Source organism: Berghia stephanieae, chromosome 1, assembly GCF_034508935.2.
Source record: "Berghia stephanieae isolate SIO BIC M18660-M18661 chromosome 1, UCSD_Bste_1.3, whole genome shotgun sequence".
NCBI lineage: Eukaryota > Metazoa > Mollusca > Gastropoda > Nudibranchia > Aeolidiidae > Berghia > Berghia stephanieae.
The window spans coordinates 28907997-28924599 of NC_088360.1; the positions used below are offsets into that span (position 1 = coordinate 28907997).

General features: G+C 34.5%; 1 protein-coding gene across 2 annotated transcripts in view; it reads right to left on the reverse strand.

Moving 5' to 3' along the window:
• Positions 1-1198: 1198 nt before the first annotated feature.
• Positions 1199-16603, reverse strand: part of LOC144971314 (WD repeat and SOCS box-containing protein 1-like) — a 20145-nt gene continuing 4740 nt past the window's right edge. Inside the window, exons 1-8 of one of the 2 annotated variants that reach the window (XM_078911963.1) lie at positions 13539-13966; positions 12402-12573; positions 10935-11143; positions 8966-9198; positions 6306-6481; positions 5332-5445; positions 4300-4410; positions 1199-2732 (exon numbers count right to left, since the gene is read on the reverse strand). In XM_078911963.1, coding sequence (XP_078768089.1) covers positions 2561-2732; positions 4300-4410; positions 5332-5445; positions 6306-6481; positions 8966-9198; positions 10935-11143; positions 12402-12573; positions 13539-13590 — 1239 coding nt within the window. In that variant the 5' untranslated portion in view covers positions 13591-13966 and the 3' untranslated portion in view covers positions 1199-2560. Of the gene's footprint in view, positions 2733-4299; positions 4411-5331; positions 5446-6305; positions 6482-8965; positions 9199-10934; positions 11144-12401; positions 12574-13538; positions 13967-16603 lie in introns of those variants that run through there. The other variant, XM_078911973.1, reaches the window with a different exon arrangement.

Genomic DNA, 16603 nt, shown 5'->3' on the forward strand with positions numbered 1-16603 from the left:
GTAATCTCATTTTACGATGAAGAGGGAAAGAAGCATGGAAAAAGAATTATAGGGGGAATAAAGGAAACAGAATATTTGACCTCTCTGCTCACCATAGGGCGTCAAAATTCGCCACCAAGATGTTTAGTTGTTTATTGCTTAATTCCCTGGTGAAAAAATCCCAAAAACGATCCCGTTTCCTTTCACAATCATGTTCGTGATGGACCCAGTATCATGTTTTTGTTTTGTTTTTAAGGGTTTTACGGCGCTTGCAACACATTTAGGTTATATCAGCGCCAGTAAAAAGGAAGAAAATGGAATAGTAAAAAGTTCTAGAATTACAATTAAAGCACCCAAGAGAAAGGAAGACAATGGGGAACTGGGAACAAATAGGGATCAGATGCAGATTCCAAGAGCAAACCATCAATGTACTTAGTTTGAGATCACCTATAAGTCTCATCCGGACACAAGCACAAAATCCAACAAAGAGGAGTACACTCAAATGCTTACAGTATACATTAAAATAACAAACATAATAATACATAACAGAGAGATGATTTACAAGGAAAAAAATATCATCTCCCAAAACAATAACTATGCATTTGACTGTTTCCCTCCCAGCTAGGACTCAGGCCAGGGCTAGGAGAAAACCAAGTAATCTCATTCCGAGACAAAGACAGAAAGCAAATTGGAAAACAGATAAAGGGGGATAGAAGACACAGTAAGTGCCTCCCTGCCCACTATGGGAGGCCAGGATCCCCACCCATGGACCCAGTATCAGTTGAGTAGATTTGACATTGATACTTATCCATTTTACCCTTGTGTTAATTTAATCAATACTCAATAATAATGGAGAAGTGCCAGATAAAAACAGGGTCAGGTAGCCAAACCCGGGATCCAATTGATACGTTACCCACTGATACTGTGATATTTTATTCTCCGTTTTAAAATGGCACTTCCATCTTTATTTCACATCATTATTGATATGAGCACACTCCACACTTTTTCTGAACACATTTATGGCTCTAGACTTAAATTTCCTGCCATTTTTCCCATTCTGAACAGCAAACATGAGGTATACTATAGTAGAAACACATTTTCACATGAATTCTTTATATAAAATATCTTTGGCAACAACAAAAAAGTTCAATTTAACTATAAAATCTAACTCTGAGTATGACTAAATAGGAACTTGTCATTAACATAATCCCTTTATAGGTGGGGTTCTATTTCATGCTAATGTGATATTAGAACACTGAAACTCAATCAAAAGTAATGGTGGAAAAAACAAATTGAACTAAGTAAGTAAACTGCAGTTTCAGGCAGCTCCAAATAAAAAACAAACAAAAAAAACAAAAAAACTAGAGCTTTAATATAGCACAATATCCACTAAATGTGCTCAAAGCGCTTTACAAAGGGTGCCTGACCAACAGCAACATGTAACAAGTCGAACGAGACATTATGCCTCTTAGGCGATATTACAATTTTTATTCGGACAAAGACAACGCTGTTGACAGCCAGGTACTCATTCTACACCTGAGTATGGTGAGAGAATGTGAGTAAAGAGTCTTTTCCAAGGACTCAACTATGCGCCGAGCGAGGCTCGATCCCAGGACCTTCAGATCCGAAAGCGAGTGTCATACCACAAGACCACATAGCCACATAGACCAAATTTCTCACATATTATACAAACAGTTTAAAAATCGTACTAGAAATGAAATTGCCATCCATCTCAATAAAATGCCAAAACAAAATAAGAGCATTGTATGGCGCAATGTCCACTAAAATGTGCTCAAAACCATGAAGAGTACCAAGCCAACAGCAATGCAATACATGTAGAATACCCGTAAGGCTGTTTTACCATGTTTTGGCGACAAAAACGACACGATTACCGTTTGTGTTATAATTTTATACCCGAATACGCACAGTAAGAGAATGTGAGCCTTCTCCGAGGAGTCAAATTTGTGCCGCCCACGGCAGGGCAGCCACTCATTAAAAAGATAAGACTAACAGCAGGAGAAGATTCCAAGAGCAACCCAATAATGTGTCTAACTTGAGACAGTCCAACCAGACACTAGCACAGGATCCTGTCAAGAGGAAGACACTCAGATGACTATAAATGCAAATAATAAGTAAGTAATATATAAAGAGATGATTGACAAGGAATGAAATATAGTCTCTTTGAGAAAGATGAATCCATCTGAATGTCTCCTTCCTGACAAAAGACTCCAGGCCAAACCCTGATGAAAACAATAAGTCTCATTCCAAAATGCAAATAATAAGTGTTATATAGAGATTGCTTCCAAGGCATGAAACATAATCTCTCTTAAAAAATAATAATCTGTCCGATATTATCTCCCTCTTGGTAGAAGATTAAGGCAAGATCCAAATGAAACCAAATGGAATCACGCCAAAACAAAGAGACAAAGCCGCTTGGAAGGGGCAAATGGTTTAGGGAAAGGAGAAATAGCAAAGCTGTGGACCGATGCAGAACCTATTGCTCATCTTGAGGAAGAATGACATTCAGTCTTGCCATTTAGCAGTTAATAAAATAGGTAGGATACATAACGCAATGTCTTGTCTACAAACTGACATAGTCTTTGTATTGTAAATATTCGATGATTCGACTGGGTAAAGGCAGTTGAGTACATGCTTTGGTGTCGATGAGTTTACGGATGGTCACCCGGCACAGGCTCTGGAGGGGAGCTGCCCGAACAGGTGTTGATAAAAAGTGGACATCTCCATTGCGACATCTGATATTATTGGACACGATAAAAGGATAGAAAAATTAACAATGTAAAATAAATGAAATGATAAGACAATAAAATTGAAATTTTTAAATAATCAAATAATTAATTTGTCAATTTGCTGAGCAGATACTGACACCATTCAGGCTGGTATCTACCATCGTCAGCAAAATAAAAAAGAAATATAATTCTAAGTTCCTTCCAAAAGATTTTGTTGTTTTTATGGGAGTCTATTTTGTTTCTAAATTTAGATTTTTATCAATATTCGCTAATTCAGCATTCAGAGAAAACTGCAATTTTTTTGGTCATTTATTAAATAACTAAAAAAAAAAAAGGAAAATACTAGGCTTGTTTGCCTCATAAGCCAATAGCCACAGTGTTTTGAAACTTTAAATTTTCCCTGATGATTCTATGGCATCCCATAGATTGCTTGAGAGTGTTAATTTTCTATTGTGGTGCAACTTGGCAGGTTTTGAATATCACCCACTCATATTTTAGCCCTATTGTTACATCAGACGAATGCTCATCAAGGACGAGAGAAAGCTTTCAAAGTATCCTTCAATGATAAACTACACAATCTAGTTTTGGTTAAAAATTACATTATAACATCCCGTATTTGGTTTTCAACTAAGAAAATTAATATTTCCATGACAATTAAAACGATTAAGACAATTAATTCCATCGGATGGAATAACATTTTATTCTTTACATAAATTTGTCAGTTTCAATTTTTAAAAAAAAAAAGAAAGAAAGAAAGAAAACAAACAAATTTTGATTTGTAGTTTCATGACAAAAAAAAATCTTAATAAAATAACATCACATAAATTACTTGTAGGCAGGTTAGAATCAAAAACTATTAAATGACTGCAGGAAAATGAAACTAACTTGGGTAACTAATACTGGAATTATTTTTTGGCAATAAAAATGCACTATATTCAGACTAATTTACCCTCTTATAATGCTTTGGACTTGAGAGTGCTTGCAACACTATTGGGTTATTTCCGTGCCAGTTAAACGGAAGTTGATAGAGGCGATGTTATAGTTTTGAAGTTAAAAGAACCAAAGAAAGAGACATATAGGGAGCTGGTTCAAATAGGAAACAGAATATGCCTATTTTGACATTACCTTAAAGTCCCATCCAGGCACAAGAAAAGGATCTCACTATGAAATATAAACTCAAATGTTTACAAAGTACAACTGATAACTATAATAATACATACAGAACAAAGGCTCTATTAGTTCGAATGTCTCCCTCCCACCTAAGAACGGACCCCTGCCTGAATCAGGAAAAGAACTGAGCAATCTCAATCCAGATTAAAGACAGAGAGCAACATAGAAAGGATAAACAGACTTCAGGGATTGAAGACACACTACCCACTACACACACACACACACACACACACACACACACACATTTTCTCCCATACATTACTAACACACACACACTACAAACAAAATTAAGCCACATAAATTTAGAGACTGAAAGGAATACAAAAGAAATAAACACCTCATCAAGAAAATAGACAGGAATAGATTTTCTAAAAATCCATACAAAAATCATAAATGACCTTACCCAGTGGCCAAAACTCCACCACCAGCTGAGAAAGCAGAAGAGATAGCATCTCCAATGGATGAAATTGCTACAGGATCACTGTCTTTATTGAGATTCCAGAATCGCACATACCTGGATCATAGATCAAAATTGATTCAAAGTTTTTTAAAACCTCAGAAATCAAGATACCCTTGAAACCCATAAGTTGATACAATGGGATTGCATGTTCATTGTGAATATGTGTATCTGTTTAATAAAAATTGATAAAAATAAATCGTAAAATTTATCACAGTGTGTAAATATTGATGGCGACGAGTGGAAACAAAGCATTATTCTGCTCAAATGATCAAGTAACACTACCTTTCTATTTATGAGATCTAAATTCATGTAATAAGATATAAATGCTCACATCCATTTCAATTTGATTGAAAATGTGTTATTATTGTTAGCAAGTCTCTATATATATATGTATATATATTTCTTTGTATTACACGTCTTTCATAGCCTTTTAAGATATTCCGTAGCGAAGCAGTGGATTCATAAGTAGTAGTAATAATAATAATAATAATAATAATAATAATAATAATAATAATTAATAATAATAATAATAATAATAATAATAATAATAATAATAATAATATAATAACAATAATAATAATAATAATGATAATGATAATATAATAATAATAATAATAATAATAATAATAATAATTATTATAATTATTAATATAATATATTATATAATAATAATATAATTATTATTATTATTATTATTATTATTATTATTATTATTATTATTATTATAATTATAATAATAATAATACTAATACTACTACTACTACTAATAATAATAATAATACTTTATTCATCACAAAAAAGGAAATATATGTACCTGGCCCTTTTACCCAGCAAGCAATGATTCAATAGCAGTCATTTAGATTTGGTGGAAAAGACTTTTCAATATAATAGACTTTTATCCAAAGGGTAGCAAACAATTGTTACTATACTATCAGTTTTTTAACACAATAGACGATGACAAAAGCCTGTACTCACCCGTCATCACAAACTGAGCCAACGATTAAAGCATTAGGGGAGAATGAAACACTGCGGACGTAGTGGTCATTGGCGCCACCTGCATAGATTAGGCTTGGACTTGGATGGAGATGACTGGAAATTCAAACAGAAAATTTTTGTCTTCAATTGTTTGGATATTTGGTTGGATGAGGAAAATAATCAATAAGGAGCGAGTAGTCTTCTCTTTTTTTTACGCATCTCTGGCAATTCTCTTCAACATTCATGATGTCACTTCCCTCGTAATGACGCATGGTAACTTAGTAACTGGCTCTAAATTATAGGAACAATGGCGGATGCCCTTGTGAAATATTTCTCAGACGAGCATAAAAGTGTATCCAGAGGAGAAAAGCACTATAAATATGATCATGTTTTGACTTTTATACATTCTGATCACATGACATATGAAAAGTTCTAGCCAGCATGAAGAAGTACCGATTTTCTTTGTTTAGAACCAAGATGGTCGCTGTTGCTGGGCAACGTGACACCAGACTATTGAATCCAATTGTCCATGTTAAGTACCATGAGATACCTTGATTGTCATACCATGAGATACCTTTGGTGTCATACCATGAGATACTTTGGGTGTCATAAGATGCCTTGGGTGTCAAACCATGAAATACCTTTGGTGTCATACCATGAGATACCTTGGGTGTCTTACAGTGAGATACTTAGGGTGTCAAACCATGAGATACCTTGGGTATGATGCATATAAAAATTTACATGTGACAAAACAGTCTGCTTATGATAAAACTCTAAAGCCAGAAAAATGTCCCTTTTATGAATTCTCTGGCTTTGGAATTTAACTGCCTTTATTTCGTAAATCCTAAAGCAAACACTTTAAAATGGGAGAGTATTCTTTTTCAATAATCTTACATATTGTTTAAAAAGGTAGTAGGATAAAACTAAAAAAAATTGAAAACTAGAAACAGCAATTGATACGATCATTTCCTCACCCTAAAACTTTGAGCTGTTCTTGAGTATCTGTATTCCATAAGATGATTTTTGTGTCAAACGCTGCTGTTGCCAGAATGGCTGAATCAGGACTGAAGTGGCAGCTGACAACATCATTGTTGTGACCAGTTAAACGCAATGGAGTCTCTTTAATGTAAGGCATTCTCCACAGCAAAACCTGAAATAGTTTCAAAATAACATCAAGGCATCAAATGATCAACCTCATCATCTGCATGAGGTTTTAACATTTTAACCAGTTAAATGCCAAAGACATGTGTTTAAAAATTTGGCCAGAAAACTCGTCCTTCAAATATCGATAGATTGAAATGACCCTCATCTTTGTGAAGTCCCAGGTTTGAGAGTTTTTGCCAAGATTGGGGTCATCTCAATCCATCGATATTTAAGGGACAAGTTTTCTGGCTAAATAAATTTAAACATGCGTCTTTCCAGAGTATGACAGGTGACTAGTTAAATGTTTTGACGTGAGTCCAAAAGATATATCGTTTAAAAATAAAATGTTTGATTAAAAGCATTTAAAAGAATTAACAATTTAACCTCATATTAGTACCAGTAAAAATGAAAATAATGGGATAGTTGATAGATTATAGATCAGTAATATGTGTGACCCATTGTCTCAAATCAGTATTAGGTCAGATGACTTAGTTATTGAAATATTGAATTTATAGTTACAACTATAAGACTTTGGTTAAGTTTTTATGTTTTGCAGAAGAGAAATAAAACGGTTCCCTTAAAAAGAAAATTCTAAACCTTTATATCTCAAAACAATTTTCAAGTCAGTTTCCAACATCTGGAACACCAGACATAACGCTGTTTTGAGGCCATGCATGCACTTACAATTATAAGTAACCAAAAATAAAAGTAAGAGAAAGGGAACTTATTCTAGTATGACCCAAAAATATATTCCAAGAGCAATCTATTCGTATGCTAAGAGTCTTATTACTTAAAGGTTGTTTTTGCTTTTAGAGGTTTTACGACACTTGAGACACTACTAGTTCATTTCAACATGTAGACCTGTAAATGAGCTCTATAAAAATTGACTGAAACTCTTTGACAAACTGAAGATTCAATTATTTTTAAAAAAATAAGGGCATCATTGGAGAGGAGAGTGATAAATACAATACATTAAAATAGTGGGTGTTATTTCTTACTGGAAGTATGGCTGCCATAATTTGATGTAGAAGGAATGCTAAATAAGCATGTCATTCATATAGGTAAAGATGACTTCATCAAAATCATATTCCCGCCTCTGGAATTTTTTTGACATAGTCAGAATAATAATCACCATTATCATCTTTAACTTCTAGCCATGACCTATTGAATTTATTCCTCTCATCTTTACCGATGCTCGACAAGTCTGAATTGCGATCCACGAACAGCTAAGCCATTGTGAGAACATTAGAATAATGTAGCAATGAGCAAACTTGATTTTCATTCAGTAAATGACAGAAAAAAAACTTAAATAAATATGACTTCTGGCCAATACACTGAATTATTGAGTAGAAGTGAATTATCAAGAAGAAACTTCGGCAGGCGTAGGTAGCGGAAAAAATTCAAAGAATCGAAATGAAGGTAAATCGCCACAAAACAACAAGCTCGCTTGGGCTTGAGCAAAACAATGGCAGAAAACGTCCTGATTTGCAAGGGAATTAATTAGGCTACTTACCATTGTTCCTTATAATCAGGTACCCAATCAGTGAAGAAACGGTCAACCAGTTTGTTTACAACGTGAGGCAATCGAAATGTGCTTGTGGCTTGTAGCAATCTATCCTAACTTTCGATTTGAAGGTGTCTACATAACATTCGCAATTTACTTTATCATACTTTTGAGACTCGCCAGGTAAATGTGGTCAATTTTGGCTTAGATGAAACAGTGAAATTTATCGCTCGATGGTTCAGTTAAAATTGGCTACAGTTGGGATCACGACAGGTTTAGAAAGTGAAAAAATAATTTAACGAAGGATGTGTGAAAATACCCAGGGATGTGTTCAGACACGCCTTTTATAAAAAGCGTCGCTTAGTCTTGGCAATATATACATCGTTAATATAAACGGTCCCCATGAGCTATGCGTAGTTAATTGACTGAGAATTTACAGGTCTACAACATGGTGAATATTTGAACTAGGTATCTTCAGGGTACAAAGCAAAGACATACTGCCCCCCCCCACCTCCATCCCCCCTCCTCTCTATCTAGTCATTTTGGCACTGCACATTTTCCTCAAACTTTTTTTGTATTTCCTGAAGAGTTCAAGGAAACCGTGCTGGAGTATATATTATACAGACTACTTTTGGATGGATTTATAATTGATTCTGTTACCAGATTGAATTTTGAATTGAAAAGTATAGAATAGCAGCTCTGTAGATCATGGGAGACAAGGAAACAATAAATCTTAAATCATTGGTTCAAAATTTCAGCTGGAGAGAAATGATGAAATGGTATTAAGAATGAAACAACAGGCTTAAACCCGAAGTAAATTGATCCAAAATACAATACAATTGGCCTAATTGAATCCCCCTTTTTACCATATATCCTAATTAATCTAATCAATAATAAATAGGACTTCCATATGAGATATAAGTAATTTGAGTTTCATTTTAGCTTCTAGAAAGCTCTGAATAGTGGATATTCAAATTCATTACTAACCGTTCTCTTGCTTCCCACAGCAACAATCCATTGGCTGTTGGGAGAAAAACAGCAGCCATAAAATTTGATCCCATTCCCTTTGAATGTATAGTACATATTCCCATCATTGTCCAGATCCCAAAATTTGAGAGTACCATCGTGTGATGCTGAAAGGAGCTGGAGACTTCCATCTTTGATGAAATCTAGACATCGGACGGTTGACTTGTGGTCTAGCAACTCGATTATCAATGAGCCTGGGAAACAATGACAAAATATTGAAAAATTTTAAAAACAGGCACTGGTGCAAGGCAACATTGCGTTTCTGTGGTGCTCATTCACTGTAAAGACAACGATCTAAGTGCTTTAACAATTCTTTTTATCTCATAAAAATTGAAAGAGGTAGGAATGATGTGGTGGTGGTTGTTGTAGTGGTGGTATAGTTGATGGATGTGGTGGTGGTTGTTGTAGTAGTGGTGGTAGGAATGATGCTGTGGTGGTGGTAGTTTGTTTTTAACGGTTTTAGGGCACTTGCAACACATTAAGGTCATATCAGCACCAGTAAAAAGGAAGAAAATTGGATAGTAAAAGGTTCTAGAATTACACTTAAAGCATTCAAGAAACAGTATGACAAAGGGGAATTGTTTGAATAGGGAACAGATGTAGATTCCAAGAGGTGGTGATAGGAATGATGATTTGGTGATGGTTGTTGTTGTAGTAGTGGTGGTAAGTATGATGATGGTTGTAATAGTATTAATGGTGGGGATGATGATGTGGTTCTTATAGCAGTGGTGGTAGGGATGATGATGTTTAGATGATGGTGGTTGTTGTTGTTGTTGTGGTAGTAGAGATGATAATGTGGTGGTGGTGTTGTAGTAGTCGTGGTAAGATGATGATGTGGTGGTGGTTGTTGTAGTAGTGGCAATAGAGATGATGATGTGGTGGTGGTGGTTGTTGTAGTTGTGGTAGTAGAGATAATGATGTAGTGGTGGTTGTTGCAGTAGTGGTGGTAGAAATGATGACGGTTGTAATAGTAATCGTATTGGTGGTGAGGATCATGATGATGTGGAAGTCTTGGTGGTGGGGATCGTGATGATGTGGTGGTTGTGATTGTTGTAGTATTGGTTATAGGGATGATGATAATGATGTCACAGTAATTTAGGTATAATAATATATTGGTCGATTTTTTAATATTTCTGGGACAAAGAGTAAGTAAACTTCTGTAGGTTCTGGGACAGCCATTATCTTCTATCAAATTTCCGATTTTGCGGACCTGTTGAAAGGCTGACAAATGATTCCATACACTTGAAAAGTAGATTAAATTTTTTCTCTTAAATTTACTGGAATTTTTTTTTTTCATATCTCGGAAATCTTGAAACCTAAATCAGCCTACTCTTGGAGCTGTGAAACCGGAATTCTGGCATATGCCGGAAAACTGGCATCCATGCTCAAAATCTAGTGTCTATTTCTCATAAGAAAGGAAAATGTGTGCAAATGTCTTTACTAACGGCATATTGACAAGGTGTCTAAACATGAGCTTAAACTTTCAGATCAAGTCAAGTTCCTGTTATGAGTCCACAATTGCACCTCTACACCCAGTCAGCAAATTTAATCAACAATACAGGTAATAAAATAACATGAAACATTGTGTGATACATTGCAATACAAAGCCGACAAAAAAAAAAAATGTCCTCGACAAAACATCAGATCTGTAAAGGTTATAGCAGAGAGAATGAAAGGAAAGGAAAAGAAAAAAAGACAAAAAAAAAAAAATCGCCTAAAAATGCATGATTGATGCAAAACTACTACAAATAAAATTGGAATTACATCATTATATATTATATGGTTATAGAGTCTATGAAGTGTTCTCCCTTGGAAAATTAACCCTCTTAAAACTGCTAAGCCTTCATTAAAAATTTAATAACGAGAAAAATTTAAACAGGAACTTCAAATACACCTCCTGCACTGTAGCCTATATCATATTAAGTCTTACCCGAATTACAATCCCACAGCTTGATCTTTCCAGACGAATGGCCGGTAGCAATCATAAGAGGGGCATCAATCCGTACACGAAGGTAACATTTACTAGACTTGTCTGTCTCCGACCGCCCAGATCCAAAGGCTAATGACCAAACAATTTCACAACAGTCAATCACATGATATTTACGGCCATTTAATCCTTCCAGGTCAGAAGGATCGTGACTGCCAAGAGAAAATAGTTGAGATAAAATTGACTTTTGTTATTAAAGACCCAAAACTGGTAAAAATGAACATCTAGACTACACATATTATATAGAGCTGTATCAATTATCAGTGCTCATTGAACATATATGTCTCCTTGATGTCATCCATGCTTTCATCCAAATAAATAGAGGTGCCTAAATGAGTCAATAAAATGGAGATAAAGATAAAGGGAGTAAATCTGACTCATGAATCAACAACACAAAACAAACGACGTTTCGGCCATTGGCCTTTATCAAGTAAACACAGAATACATATATATTTATATTAGATATGTGTTTACTTGATAAAAACCGAGGGCCGAAACGTCGTTTGTTTTGTGTTCTTCGTTCATGAGTCAGATTTACTCCCTTTATCTTTATCTCCATTTCATCCAAATACTTTGCACATGCTTAAAAAGGCTGCATAAGCATATCTTACAGCAGAAGAAAGTATTTCAAACTTCTTGAATAGGAAAAGGTAATGCATTGATTGATATATAAATTTGTGATATTTTTACTATCAAGACAAATTCTCTGCTTTATACCCCTAATGTCATGTAACAAGACTATATATATATTAAAGGGTGTGAACCAAAACTTTAATTTCATAATTCTTAAAAATGCAAGCCTTTGAAAACAGAACTTTTGAAGAAAAATTTTAATCGGAAACATTGCATTTATTTTTAAAAGATACTTTATGTAATTTTGCATTAATCTTGTCATTATGTCTCGTACTGAAGAATTCTGGAGTGCAATCTGGATATTGAAACCATGTAAAGGTGTTAATATATAAGTGAGAATACCTAAAGCCACTAAAAGCATATGTACAAAATAGTCCCATTCCGCATATTTTCTGTGCTCAAGAATGTTACATATATTCCCCCAGCAGTAAATATGGAATCATATTTTCATTTCATACGATACCAGTCGCCTGTAAGGCATTCTTTTTGTACTAACACTCCTACAATATCCACCATTGCCTGTAACCAGGTTCACATTCACACCCAAGTCAAGTGGAGAAATGTGTGTCAAGTGCCCTACCCAAGGACTCAACGTTGGGACCAGAACTTTTAATGATCAGTGTCACCCATCCTATCAATGACTTCCTAAAATTGTTTAACTTTGTGACAAAAGGAGACACTGAGCCATTGGGCCAAACAGTAACTGTTACAGAACTCGATTATCTCTATCCTCTATCAAAGTTACTGAATTTTAAAAACTCTGAACAACTATCAGACCTTTTCTGCAAGGCGTTATTCCAGGGTATGAGTTGTACTATGCGATGACCACTGGACCAGGCAAAGTAGGAATTGTCTGGGGCCCAAGCACACTGCCATGTTTCAGCCCTAGTATTGACATTGTTGAGTTGTTTTGATCCCAATGTCAAATGTTCCACAACATTTGCTTCATCTGAAATGAGATTTTGTTGAAGACCAAATTAAATTTGTAATTCTTAATATCAATTCTTTACAAGTTTTTCTAGCAAACATGAGTAGTTGTGGTAATAGCCCCTCTCTAGTCTCTTGACAATACAATAGATTTTCTTTTGTCACCCATCAGTCAATTAATTAAAGTCAAATGAGACTTGTCTCGGGGATCCCGATAGCCCAGTTGGTAGAGCACTCGCTTCCAAGATCAATTCCGGGTGAAGTCAAGATTTCTGACCCCCTCAGTTCATCAAACAGTGATTGGATAGCTGGTGATCTGGTGGAAAGTACTTTGGGATAATAATAATAATTATTTATTTATATAGTGCTTTACCTTTTTTTTACAATCCACTGGTAAAGTGCTAAGGACCGCAATAGACTAATATCGGGAGACCTTCCATAAGCTACTACATCCCAAGTATTCTTGTTCTAGTAGGGGGGTTTGGGAGGGGGGAAACTTTTTTTTTTTAAGTCTCCCCTCTCCTAAAACCCCTACTAGAAGTTCTAGTGTAGGGGGTTTTAGAGGGGGGAGACTTTAAAAAAAAAAAAAAAAGTTTCCCCCCTCCCAAACCCCCTACTAGAACAAGAATACTTGGGATGTAGTAGCTTATGGAAGGTCTCCCCTAATATCAAATCCAAAGGGTAGCAAGTAATTGCTATTGTCCGCTTCGCGTTATAGAAACTGGGATAAACTCTAGCTCCCAGCAGGCTCTGAAGGACTACAGAAAGAAAGTGAAAGAGAAACATGTTTTATATTTCAAATGGCTTGCTTTTAAAAATATCGTTTTAAGATTTAAAGAGAACGTGAGTTGAGAAATCAGTTGACAGAAGAAAAGATTCCAAGATCCCCAGTGTGGAGATTCCGAGATCACCAGTATGTATTGTCTCCTGTGAAAAATATTCTGGATAATAATATTTTTAAAAAAAACAGCTTCCAAGAATCCTTACCAATTTGATCAGGTTCTGAAAGCTCGAAACTTTTGGAGCTGGCGTATCTCATTTAAAAATTAGTTTGATACGAGGCAATGAAATGTGGTACAGTTACGGGGAGAAAATGCTTGTTTTAAAATAACTGGTCTGCAACACACACCAAAACAATTGGCAATTGGTCACTATTGTCAAATTGTTTACACTGGCTATAGTTTTGTAAAACGAACAGCACAATAATGTTCTAAGATTATGGTGGCAACCAGAAGTTTACAATGCGGCTTCGTCTTTACCAATCGTTTCCTGATAACGGATGTAATCCAATTTTAAACAAGACTTGTTTTTATACAACGTCACGTTAACAGAAGAAAAAAAATTTCGGTCCTATCTCTACAACTACAACAAACAAGGAAATTCCGTGTCGAGTGTCGTGTAGCAGTAGCAGTTATGTAGGTTGGTCAAAGCCCGAAAATTTAGAGTACTATGAATACTTTTTTCACTAATTACTGATCCGATATCACATCGACAAGAAGAGTCGGACTCGTTGGTTGACTACAGAATCGAGATGTAGGATATTTTCGATTCGACCCTGTTATTTCATCATCACAGCTCACAAACAATAGAACAGTAAAGTTAGGTGCCCCAAACGTAAACAAAGGTCGAGAAGCACATGGCAAACCACATGTTCCTGTCTTGACAGCTCACGTTCCAATGTAAATAATAGAAAGAAAATAACCTTTAAAATTTGGCTGTTAGGTGGCAAAAGAAACACATATTCATAAATACTCGATCATGCATCAAATAATGTCTAGATATGGATATTTTATGGAACAAAAAGGTAAAATTTATCAAAAGTTACGTCTATCTATTTTTAGACCAGAGCAAATTATTGCGCTGGTATGAACAAAACGAGAATTATTCGGAGCCTGATTTTCATAATAATTTAGTCTTATATTATTATTTCTGCAACTGTTAGATTTTATGTAAACATATTTTCAATACTGAAAGTGTATTGCCTACAACTCAAACTACAAAATTGGGAGACCTATATTGTGCGTAAATTATTCCGGTCCCTAACGGAAATCACTAGCAACTTGTTATTGTTTACGTTTGGGGCACCTAACTTTACTGCTCTATTTGGTCATAAGAAGGGAACGAGAGGGGTCGGCCAAACATTTAATTGCTTTTTTGAGGGTTTTTTTTTTTTTAAACAATCGTTTGTTGATTTTCTTTAAAAAGCCCTGGATTGAGTCTGTAGACAAAATGATATCGCGTAATAGGTTTGCATTACTAAAATGAGTATGTTTTGTTGTTGCCAATGCAGAAATCTACCACGTTCATGAAATTCCTTCTGGGATATCCAGACCCCTGGCTAGGGTCACATTGAGGTCGGCTCTTGCCAGACAAAGTTATGATAGACTTGTCACCGACTTGGGTCGTATTTCCACTTTAGTATAATAGGTAATATACAGCTTATTTACTACAGTATAGAGCCCTGATGTAAAATAATATGTAGACCAGGAAATATAATGATGATGATGATGATAATAATAAGGATGATGATAGTGATGGAGATGATCAAAATAATGATGATGACGACGACGATGATAATAATAATATTAATAAACTTTTTTAAAAATAAAGTAAAAGAAAGTAATTATTCAAACCGCCTCGAACCGGTGAAACGTCGGGGTTGAAAAGATAATGTAATATAAGTGGTCTTTCTTAATCAAGGAATTTACCATGATCTTAATATATCTTGACATAAAAAGTGAATTCAGAGTCAACAGGATAAGAAACATGAAATTTTATTGTTTGCCTCTTTCAGAAACATATCCTTTCTCCTCAGCACACACACACACACACACACACACACACACACACACACATATATATATATATATATATATATATATATATATATATATATATATATATATATTAACTTTTATTACAGACTTATAATAAACACTTGAATTATTGAATTATGCTTGTCAATTTTTCTACTTATAATATCAGTAGTTTAGTCATCGCCACCATTGTCATCGGGTTACTTCCTATTTTTTTTTTTTTTTTTTTTTTTTTACACAGTTGGAAGAAGCCTTTCAACAAGAACAGTGGCGGTTCTAGCCTATTTACAGTGGTGAGGCAAAGATGATTAGGTCATATATATATATATATATATATATATATATATATATATATATATATATATATATATATATATATATTTATTTATTTATTTTTTTTTATTTTTTTTTTTAATTCATCTTTTTATTTTTTTTTTTAAGTTATTTATTTATTTATTTATTTTTTAATTATTTTTTTTTAATTATTATTTTTTTCACCTTTAAAAAATAATATTTCAACCACAAATAATCACATTCACAATGAAATGACAATACCAGTAGATTTTAATTATTCCAAACGTAATCAAAAATGAATCACGAAAGAGAATACAACTAAAAAATAAAGCGACGAGACATAATGCGACAACACCTTGACAATACAAGTCCATTTCGTTCACTCGAAAAATTAAAGATTTGCTTTAATCCCTCAACGGCGAGATTAATATTTCTGTTACATTACTGGTTTTCAGTAGTATGTGGTAACCTTAAAGTTTTAATCGAGAAGCAACAACAGCGATATGACTCGAGTTTCATTCAGAGCTCAAATTGCATTTCACTGCTGTCTTGATGATTAGAATGATTGTGCCGGTGGTGGTAGTGGTTGGAATAGTGGTAGCGGTGGTGGTGGTGGTGGAGGAGGATGTAATTATGGTAGTGGTTTTGGTGGTGCTGTTGGTTAGAATGATATTTGTGGAGACGATGACGGAAATTTTATGATGATGTTGATATTGTTTTTATTGCTATTGTAGTACTTGTTGTTAATATTGTTGTTGTTGTTAATGATGAAGATGATGATGATGATGATGATGATGATGATAATGATGATGATAATGATGATTATGATGACAACGACGATGTCGTCGACAATGATGGTTACCATACGATATTACAATATTACAAAGTTTATTCAATCTTAGGCTTTCGACAATAAATCATACAATTTGATGACCACATACA